Genomic DNA, 11388 nt, shown 5'->3' with positions numbered 1-11388 from the left:
AGGAATGCAGAAATTTTGAGACCAAAGGAAGTCCCTGTCATGTGGTAGGCAGCAGGACTTGGCTTCCTGGATTGGTTCCCTGGAATGTGTATACATATTTTGCAGGAGTTTATTAAAACAGTTCTGGGATTAGGGACTGGAATCTTAGTGCAGTCTAATTTCAGTGTAGGAATTTATTATATTTTTACAAGACACAGATTCAGGTTCCCTTTTCTTGCTCTTTTTGTGCCCCCTCCATGAGTTTTGCACTTCCTTACTGTTTAGTGACTTCACTGCAGAAGGAAGATGCAATGGGATGTTTTTCTAGCCATAGCCAGAGGCTAGGGTGTTATTTTAGGATGTGGTAGCTGTGTTCAAATCCAACTGAATCTGATTTCCCATCCTGAGACACATTCTAGAACATCTAGAATGATAGTCAAAATGTGGTAGCCATTATTATGTTGTCACCCCAAGTAACTCCTAGGCTTCTCAAGGCTTCAGGAGAATCTGAGTAAACTGTCACTTAAGTCCAGCTTGCAGCGGAACAGGCATTTTCTCCACAGCATGCACTTTTGCTTAAATGCCTTAGGAGACTTTCCAGAACAAGCAGGCAGGTGTCTACCTAATTCTGGGAAAGGTTAGGCTGGTAGCCTTGAAAATAGCCTCAACAGGGAATTTACTGAGGTTTTAGTCTACATCTCAGTTTGGGCACCAGACGATTTTTTCTCTTACTACTATTTCATAAAGTCAATCAAGGCATTATTTACATTCATTAAAGTCTGTGTTTTGAGGAGTGATGAGAAGTTCTGCTTTTTTTGCTTGTACAGGAACTACTTGTTTCACCAAGGAGCTCAGTTTCAGTTTTTTAGAAATGGTATGCAATTTCCACAGTGTATGTTGGGAGTGCTTCCCCTTTCCCTCCACAAACAAACAAACATAAGTGATTTTTATTTTTATTTAAGGAGAAAAATAATCTGTTAGCATATTAACTCACTACAAAATTAGTGAAATTTCAGAGTGCTGAAATTTCAGTGTAATTTGAAGAATCTTTATGATAGCGATATGGCCATTGCCCTTTTTCTGATAAGAACTTTTATGAATGTGTTGGGGAAAATTCCAGCATCACCTGCTGTCTTCTGGTGTCTTCAGTATTTTTAAGGTCACTTGCACAATTTCTTCTTCTTTTTGTCATCCTATTAATAAATTCTAATGTAAGAGATTCTCAACTATCTTAGTATCTTCCATTTTTAAATTTTCTTTTAATTCTTTGTAAGGGGAAAACTGCAGCAACAGAGTCTTTTACTAAAACTAAGACCCTGTGGTGCTTGACATGCTCCAACTGTGCATGGAAGACAACTGATAAGTGTACTGGTTACTAATTTTATCTCTTAGATAATTTGTTATTCTCATACCTTCTTAGTTAACCTCTCCAAGAGGTTCTGTTCATAAACATCAGCCTTCTTGTAGTCTTCTGAACCCAGACCTAAAATTCTAGAAGGCTGTCAGGAGTGAGGTATAATACAGAACAGTTACTTCTCCTGTTTTGTATAAGATAAAACACATCCCAGAATTAGATTTGGCTTTTCATCCCAGTGAAGTTTCTAGGCCTGGGTGTTTGTCAAGAGTTTGACTTAGTAAGAGAGAGAAGATGTTGGCCTCAGCACAGGGGAGGTTTGGGCCCTCTGCAGGGGATTGTGACAGAGAAGGGAGGGATTTGCACTTCTCTGGGCTCTGCTGTTTCAGTGGAGGTCTCAAAATTTTGCACCGAGTAAGCACTTCTCATCTTACAGGAACTGGATTGAAAAAGGTTGGCAGAAGTTTCACCCAGTAATGTTTGATTTGAAAATAAGCTTATTTTACAGTTAGGATGATGCCTTTTGTAAAAAAATAAGTATTTCACAATAAGCAAAATAATAATGTAAGAGGAATCATAGCAAATATAGGATGATTTTCTTTTTTTACGTATTACAGCTGTCTTTCTCTGTGTCATGTTTTCTCTATTGTTTGTAAAATTGAGAGTCTCTTGCACACACCATGATCATAATGTACCTGAAATTATAGTATTGTGCATTACTCTCCACATTAAAATGCTACATTGCTTAACAGGCAGGACACAAATCCTTCAGTTCGTCATAACATCAGCTACATTGACTATGTTGACTTTATCAAAACTATTAAAAAATCTTTAAAGATACGTGTTCAAATGTCAGTGAGCTGTGAATGATTACATGTAATTATATATCCTTCCTAATTTTTAAGTTTTCAAACAGTTGCACTGAAACAGGATATTTTCAGATCCTTCCTAACTGAATTTAAAAGTACTAAAGTTAGCTTGGGTAGAGTTTTACTGGTCTCCTCCTCCTGCAAAATAATCAAGGAAGCTGTTCTGTGAACATTTCAGGTGTAAATAGAGTTTATACTGCTGTGCTATCATTGTGCTAACCTTGGCAAACTTTGTCCCAAAGAGCTCCTTTGTCTAGATAAATACCAGCTTTCGTTATGAGCCATATTTAATAGAAGAAAATATCAAAAGCAGGCAGATCAAGAACAGTTTGAGTGAAGCAAAGAACTTCACAGCATCCTGAAGCCTTGCCAAAACTACATTTAAAATGAGAATATCTTTACCATTTCAAGAATTTCTAGTAAGGTCACATAAATGGTATGTCGTTGTCTCCATGGTGTTAATAAAAACCTTGGTTTAGTGGTGGACTTGGCAGTGTTAGGTAAATGGTTGGACTTGGTATCAAAGGTCTTTTCCAACCTAAGTGATTGTGTTTCTGAACTTATTTGCATGAAATACTGCTTAAGGTGCACCAATACAGAAATGTTTCCAGAGCAGCTTCTTTACTATTCCCCCTCAAAAATGTTTCAGTTCTACAACATTTTTTTTCCTATTTGTTTTTGTTGTTCTGTAACACTTACAGGTTTTTTATTATGATAAATACAGTACTTTGATTTTCCTCTATGTTATTGGTCTGTAACATTTAATATGAAGTTTTGTTTATTTTCTGTAGGTTCACTATTATGAAGATGGTAATGTTCAGCTAGTGAGCCATAAAGACATACAAGATTCTCTAACAGTGTCTGTAAGTGAACTTTAAAGACCTTATTGTGTAGATTGAAGTGACTTTTTAATTTAAAAATATTAAAAACCTCAGAGGTTTGGAGGCTAGTTTGTGCTTCTGTGTGAATGGGAATTAATGTTCTAATTTAAAAATGCTTTCTCTGTAATACTTACTATTTTTATCTAAAATGTAGTTACTGTTTTAAAAAAAAGTTAATGGATGTTTGCATGTGGCTTATATAAGCTAAATCAATTTAAAATCTTTTTAATTAACATGCTGTCAGTCTTTCCACACTGTTGTTGTATTTAAACTTTGGTCTGCAGAGTGACCTATAGAATTAATTTTTGAGTATGAAGGAGGTTTGAGTTACAATAACCCACTTAAGTAATACAGTCTTTAGAAGATTGCCCCCTTTGCTCTCTGGGAGAAGACCCACAAATGCTGCCAGTTAAGAAGCAGTGGTGGGTATTCATCCTTCATCTCCTCCCTGTCTGTAACTGGGGCTGTCAGCCTCTTGCTTTTCTGTACAAAAAGCCCTTTCAGAGATGCTTTGGTTTGAGAAGCATAACACGCTTTATATTTAAAGCATGATCTTATTCAACTTCTTTCCAAATGGATCATTGTAGTAATGAGGAGCAGACAGTGGAAATAAAAATTGTTTGGAAAAGGTACTAGATGCATCCTTTAAGAGTTGGTAATGTTGCAACGTGAACAACTGCTACTTTTGAAATAATGCTGCTCTTGCCCACTGGAGATTGTGTTTATAAACTGTGTGATTTTCTTTTGGAGTGTTCCTTAATAAAACTTAATGCAGGGTGGTTAAAGTGGCAAAGGGAAATTGTAAAAGTGAACAGTAGAAGTACTTTAATGATAATAACTAGTGGTGACCAATTGGGCTCACAAGCTGGGTTCATCAGTAAAGAACATTGTTTTTTAATATAAAGCAAGGCTTGTTGACCTTTCGGTTGCAGTGGCACCATAAAGAATGGAGGAGTGTGGTGCCAACTGATAAGGCTTCTGAAGCTGTAGATATAAAATTACGTTTGAGCCCTTAAGCGAAGGATCTGTTTAGTCTTTATTCAGCTAAGAGTTGCTCCTTTCAGTAGCTTTTGCTTCAGTTTCCACTGGGAAGAAACTTAATTCTGTTCTGCAATTTAGTAAACTAACAACAGACCAATGAGCAGAAAAACAGCTTTTACATAACTGTCCTAACTCCTGCTACAGCAAAAGCAAGCATGTTGCTGCTTACCAGTTTTAGCCTTGTCTTTGGGCTTCATAGAGGGCAGAGGCTGTACAGGTTCTTATTTTATACAGAAGTGGCAGGTAGATTAAAAGGAGCCCAAACAACTCCTTTTTTTGTTGTTTTGCAGAGAAACAATTTTGTACCATCAGTGGACACAACTGAAATGAAATTACTGAAGAGTTCTTTCGTTGCTAGAACTATGAATCATTTTATTTAAGGTTACATTCTCATTCCTAATTTCTCCCTGAGCTAAATAAGACCTCATACCACTGAATTCTTCCTCTCATTAGCAGAACCTTTGAAATCATTGTCTCAGTCCACTGAAAGTCAAAACCTTTTCATTTATTCTATGTGGTCTCTGCCTCCTCCTTCCTCTCTTTGCTGTAGTGACCAGGAGCACTTTGATTGAAACTTTGAACCAGTTGTAGTGGAAGCTGCCACAGCTTTCTTCTCAGTCTTTGCCTTTGTAGGAACGAGGGATCAAGTGGTACAAGAGCACTCCTATCTTTCAACAGCTTCTGCAAAAGCACCCTTGGGAATGTTTCCACTACCAAGTTGGAAGTTTTCAATTTCATGAGCCCTCACTTTCTTCTTGAGACTTCTTCAAGCCCTTCAGCTGATTTGTCTCCAGATTGAGTAATGGGTCACGTTTTTAATTTTTGAAGCAAGAGCACACTTGCATACTTGAGGATGAGGCCCAAAGCCACGAGACTGTTTATCAGTCATGGTGGAATTTGGACGTTGTTGTGTGTTGCAGCCTCATTTTTGCAAGATGTACTTGAGGAAGTTTTTAAAAGAATCAGGTCTATAAAGTCTAGTGTTTGCCTTATCTTAGTCTCAAGATTCAGAATGTTTATAGGTGAACAGATTTGTTTTCACTTTTTGATTATATTCTGCATACTTCTGGTTTAGCTGGTGTTTTTTAAGTTTTCTTGAATTTGTACTGGAAATTTAACATTGATAGTGTTAATATCCATACTTTGCATGTTTTTAGAGACTTGTATGTGTGCACTGTCATATATCCAAATGCTGTTGTGTTTCATATATGCTTTTATCATACCATAGAACTTTAAATCAAAGTCTTTTAATGAGCTCCATGGTAATCTTTATGGTTGTTGCAGCTGGACTGTCTTTATATTTAAATTATTATTATTATGTAATAATAATAATAATATGATGATGATGATGCATATGCCTTTTGGATGAATGTTTTGTTCAGTTTTTGTTTAGCCACTACATGGTCATGTGTTCTCCTGGAGTCTATCTGACATCTCATGAATCTATGAAAAAACATAATCAAACTGATCTTGGAAACAAGCTGTGCATCAGACCTAATTCAAATGCTCTTTTTCTAGAATGAAGCCCAGACAGCGAAGGAATTTATAAAAATTGTAGAGGCTGCAGAAAACGAGTATCAGGTATGCTGGAAACACGCACTACATCCTTACTCCTATGTATAATGCTACCATATTCTCAACCAAAGCTAGTATTCTAGAATTACCAAGCTTTTGGTATTAAGATAACGCAGTTCTATACAAATATAAATAGATTATGTGCTGCTATTAACTGTATCCTCCCTTTCCATACCTTCTGGTGATTGGACTCACCTGCTTAATGTTACATGAGAAGTAATTAGAAAAGTCCCAAGTGTGATCAAGTATCTGCAATTCTGAACTCTTTCAGTATTAGTGCATTCCTGAAGTGGAATTTTGTACAGATTCTGTTCAGAGACTACTCTGTTAGCTTTGCTAAATAGGATTGTAAGCATTATCCATTTCAATTAGTCGTTTTAAAGTTAGAAAAGTGCAACTGTTCTAGATATCCTCTGTAGAAGTGGATTCATGTTCATTTAGGTCTTAAACATAAGGTAAGTTTCAGACACAATGTTCTGTCGGTTTTTTAAAAATTGCTCTTTAATAGAAATTGACTGTGTTTTATATGCATGAAGTTCATATGATGTTGTGGACTGACTCCACCATCCTCATGGCGCCTGAACTTACTGAGCTAATTCTGATCAGCACTGTATTCGTGCTGCTGATTGGCCACACTCTGGTTTGCTGAAATGCCTTGGCTACAGCCAGGTTTATTGCATCTGTCTCTCTGATTTTCTTCACGTAGTTTCAATCTAGATCTAACATCCTTTCTTCCTTCCTAAAATAATATTATAATGTAGCATACTTTTAGTGAGCCTGTTTAAGAGGTAATAGACTACACATTTAACATATATATATATATAACATCCTAGTTCTGTTCTTCATGTGTCTCTTTTTTGTATGACTATGTTTAACAGACTGCCATTAGTGAGAATTACCAGACTATGTCGGACACTACTTTCAAGGCCTTACGTCGACAGTTGCCAGTTACCCGCACCAAGATTGACTGGAACAAGATCCTTAGCTATAAGATTGGGAAGGAGATGCAGAATGCTTAAAGTGAACGTTGCATGACTGGATCATTTTAGTGTCCTTGTATACAAATAAAAATTGTTACAAAAAGTATTTGGAACTGTCAAATCACCCAGTCAGCATGGGCTTTTGCCATTGAAAATCACTGTAAGTAGTTTGGTTAGAGCACAAAGCTTAGCTAATTGACTTTTTTTTTCCTTCTTTCCTTTCAGAGGGTTGCAACTTCAGTATAGCTGAATATATTCCTTTAGAGTTTCTGTTCTCCCTTTATTTTTTTATGATGAAGAGACCATGTGTTTAGTTTTCAATTACACATTGAGAACAGTTTGAAAAATATTTTTGCATATGATAACCCTTTCTCTTGCTTTCATGTGAAATGGACAACTTCCAACATTTGCTGGATTCCTTGTTGAGATCAGTAATGTGCATTTCTGGGTCAAGGTCAACATGGAGTTAGCCATAGGTGCTGTTTTTGAAATCACCTATCCTTTCATTGTATGTAAAATTGGGAAAAACATTTTCTATATCATTTAGTCCTTCCAGAATACTTATTTAGCTAGCTCCGTGGTAACTAAATTGTTTTTAAAAAGGCAAGGCCAAGGTCTAATGCTGTTTTAAGATTTTGAAATTAAATAAAAATACTTACTTCAGAAATGCATTTAATGCTTTGTTCCTGACGATTACTTAAATGAGCTCAAACTCCATCTGCCCTTGAGGTTTTTTTATCATAAAGCCACAAATGTATTATAACAAGGCATATTGTAATATATATAATCCTGTACTCATTACTATGTCAGTTTATTTTTTTCTTGGATTGAAATGTACTAAAATTCAATGTGACATTAAAATGCAAATTTTCTATTTATTTGAGTATCAGATTGCTTCCTGATATAGCCTGGTTTTGGTGTTTCTATATATTTTTTAAATACCGCTTAAAACGCCAGTGGCCTATTAGCTGTTCTTGGTGTATTTGGAGATTGTTGTAATGTTAGAATCCATTGCTTGCATCTGCATTAAGAAACATCTACGTATGGAAGTCTACTTAAAACAGGTCTCTCTTTGCTTCATATTGGCTTATGAGGATAGAAGAAAGTGCGAGACCAAAAATAACACATTTGTCTGGAGAATACTTTCCCTTTTGGATACAATTTGTATTGAAAATGGACATCAGGTATCTAAAAAAAGACTTCATTACAAATGCTGTGTAACACTTGTGAAATGCATAGATTTCATTTTTAATTGGATGAAAACCTGTTTTAAAATACGCTGCCTAACTGTATGTTTGCGATGGAAAACTAAACTTTTATTTTTAGAAGGCAGGTATTTATGCACACTCCTAAACCAGTAAAGCTTACGCAAAGGTTTTCTGTCTTTGTTTACAGCATGATCCAGTTATTTACCTTGAATAGTTAACTTACAGCATAGCAAGAGTCTAGACTTGTACTGAGTATTACAATGTGCACACAAAGTAGTTTGAATTGTAATAGCAATACCCTCATGCTCTGTTCTTCAGTGCTCTCTTAGAGAATTCACTGAAGTTCTTGAAATAGCTGCTACTTTGCAGTGCTAAACTGTATTGTAGAGGTGAGATTTGTTCTTCCACAGTCTTCCTGGAGAGTTGCCCTCTGAACTGTCTCTGCAGATCAGCTCTTGAGCCATGTTGTTCTTCAGCAGGTTTATAACAGCTCTGTGTGAGCTAATGGCAGATGCTGAGTCACTGTCATGTCAGTCTGTCAGTCTTAACCAAGATCTTAACACAAATCTTGTTTGAAGAATTTCTTCAACAAATTTTAGAACAAACTGAAAACAAGAGACAATGAATGGATAGTGAGGAGAACTGTTAATGGGCAACAACGGTGCAAATAACTTTTCTAGCTGTTAGAATATTTCATATGACCGGAATCAGCACTGGCTAAAAGTCAGAATGCTATTTTTCTTACCTGAAATAAAAAGCTAGTTTTAAATATATTCCTAATAAAGAGGTATTTTACTGTGAAGTACTCTTATTACTGTGTTTCCTTCTCTGTTTATTCAGTCCTGTGGCAGTCTTAATTCCTTATCTTCAAAGAGCAGCATCCTACAGGTTCAGTTCTACCAGCAGGGTGACATAAGTAGATTTATGTTGCTTATATTCTTTCCTGTTGTGTTAATTTTAGTCTGTGAGATGATTTTACACCCTGAACATCAATTTTTTTAAGTTATAGCTTCAATAAAGCAATTTATAAGTAAATCAACTATTCTGTTACTTTCTCAAAGTGGTGTGCTGTATCACATTGAGGGGTAATGACTCCCCAGGTGAAGCTGACTTGAATATCAGCTGAGGCATGTGCCACATTCAGAGTTCCTGAATCCTCTTAAAATTTTGGATATTAATTGCACTTCTTTTGTTTTCGCCCCTACCCCTTTTAAATTGGAGAACTTTAGGGCTTGCTTGGTAGGCTTTAGGGTATTTTGTGTAGGTAAAAAACTTCCTCTGAGAAATGTTGCTGTAGCAATTGTCTTAATGTGATTTACTATTTGCCTATATTCTATTTTTAAACATGAAGACAAGCTTTGTATTGTGGAATGTTGATGTATTAGATGTTATGGCTTGTAATATGGACTTGTAAAATGCTTGTGGTTATGAAGTGTATTACATCTTACGCCTTGTAGTGCCCCTTTACACGAAGGAATTTTTAACATATGCAAGTAAGCAGTTGCTCTTTCAGACCATGACACTTCTGCTTTCAAGTTCTCTTAAGCAGCCCCTTTTTTGTATGTGTGTCTGCAGGAAGAATGAAACTTGAAAATCATTGTAGTTTTGGTTATATCACTACTGCTGCTTCTGCTCTACCTGCTGAAAGCAATCCTACCGAATGGGTCAGTTGGTAACACTGCAATGCAGCTCATCAGTAAATGCTCATGGTTGAAAATACTGTATGAGACAACACCCTAACCGAGGTGTTCTCTTAAGAGGATGACTCCCCTGGCATTCATGGCACTCATGTTTGTGCAGTTTAGGAGTAAGCCCTTCTCTCATCCCCACTTGCCACCTACTGGTTTGGCTGACAGAACAGTTTTGGCACTCTTGAGTTCACTTCATTTGGAAGAAATCTGAACTGGGACCTGTGCTCTGGGTGTGCCCCAAAGGCCCTCTGGCTCCTACTGGTGACCTGAGTCCATAGTGGTTTCCATCAGGCAGCCTGACACCACCCCTGCATTGAGGATGTCTGGAGGGTCAGACTGTACCTGGCCCCCAATTTTCCAGACTCTGTACTGTGGTATAGAGGGTGAACATCAACCCTTTGGTTCTGTGGGTTCACTCCTGTCGTACCATTAATTATTTGCTGACACGGACATAGCTTCTGCCGCATTCGTTTACTGGAAAGGCTGTTCCTCTGGTGCAACTGTAAACCAGGTCTAGATTAAACTTACTTTGTTCATAGCCTTGAAGTCTCAATTTGTGTGTGACAGTGTCAACTCGGAATCTTTTTTTTTAAAAGGGGAAAATTTGCATCAGATTTAAACAAAAGTGCTTTTTTTCCTGCCCACAGCTAAAGGAAGGAAACTGGGAATATGTATGTTATTTCTAGTGCGAAAATGAATGCCTTGCTTAATACTTGGTAGGTTTTCTTATTATCAATATTTTCCTCTGCTACTGCGATTGACTTACCTGTAACAGATACTGCTCAGCATGATATTATCCACGTGCTCATCGCAAGAGAGGATCATTGCCTGAAAGGATATATTCTGTAAATGCGTTTAGACTTTTCTGTGCATCTTTTCCTTGCAAATGAATAAAGCTGGGCAGGGACAAATCTCTTGGGTTTTTCCTCTTGAGTCAAGAGAATTGTGTAGGGACTTTTGCCTCAGTAGCTTGAAGTAACCAGATCTGGAACAACTTCCAGCTTACAGGGTTGTGAAGGTGCCTGCTAGAGTACTATTTGGTTGGCTGGTTTGGGGGGCACCACCCATGATAATAATGACTCCCAGTAAAAAGTTATTTTAGTTTTGTATTGAAATATGCTTAATACTGTTCAGTGCCAAGTGTATACTGTGGGCATCAGTGAAAGAATTGAGAGAATTTTCTTTAATAGGAAGTTTCCCAGTGTGCAACTCAAACTGTGAGTTACCCCTTAAGATTATTTCAGAAATTACTTGGGAATGAAGATGTAGAAGACTGAGCTACAGCTTCGGCACAACGCTATGGATGCAAGGCAGGCAGCGCTGCAAGGGAGGGGTCAGAAAAACATGCTCACAACCTTTCCTAGCAAGAAAAAACGTCCTCTGAGAGATTGCCAACCGCAGTGCAACAGCATGCTGAGGCAAAGGGTGCTTCTCGTGGTACACTCGGAACCCAGGCTGCTTTCCTCAGATGTACAGAAGAGAGTTTAGGTCCCGTGAGGTAAAGAAGGGGCTCGGTCTCCCTGGAGCAAATTCTTTCTGTGCTGTTCAGGTGCCAGAATGGCAAATCATGCAGCAAGGGGCCCAAATATCAGTCCTGGGGTTTGGGATGCTGTCATGCTGCCCCTTCCCAAGTACATCCAGATACAGCACATGATGCATCAGCAAGATTGTAAGAGGTACAAGAATGTGATCTATTATGAGTTTCCTGAAGGAAGAAAGGTGCCATGCATTTCCTCAACCAAGTGCCCTGTTCAGCCTGGAGTGGGAGCCTGATGCTGCAGCTCTGAGGAAAGGTTCAGTTAAATTTAAG

General features: G+C 37.5%; 1 protein-coding gene across 1 annotated transcript in view; it reads left to right on the top strand.

Moving 5' to 3' along the window:
- The window catches only part of CAPZA2 (capping protein (actin filament) muscle Z-line, alpha 2), a 15254-nt gene extending 7697 nt beyond the window's left edge, over positions 1-7557 (top strand). Inside the window, exons 7-9 of the mRNA XM_010193704.1 lie at positions 2994-3065; positions 5643-5705; positions 6578-7557. Of these exons, the coding sequence (XP_010192006.1) occupies positions 2994-3065; positions 5643-5705; positions 6578-6718 (276 nt within the window). The 3' untranslated portion in view covers positions 6719-7557. The remainder of the gene's footprint in view (positions 1-2993; positions 3066-5642; positions 5706-6577) is intronic.
- The last annotated feature ends 3831 nt before the right edge of the window (positions 7558-11388 follow it).

The sequence above is a fragment of the Mesitornis unicolor genome, unplaced genomic scaffold (genome assembly GCF_000695765.1).
Source record: "Mesitornis unicolor isolate BGI_N332 unplaced genomic scaffold, ASM69576v1 scaffold48531, whole genome shotgun sequence".
NCBI classification, from domain to species: domain Eukaryota; kingdom Metazoa; phylum Chordata; class Aves; order Mesitornithiformes; family Mesitornithidae; genus Mesitornis; species Mesitornis unicolor.
Note: the sequence above shows the minus strand (reverse complement) of the source record. Positions and strands in the feature narration are given on the sequence as shown.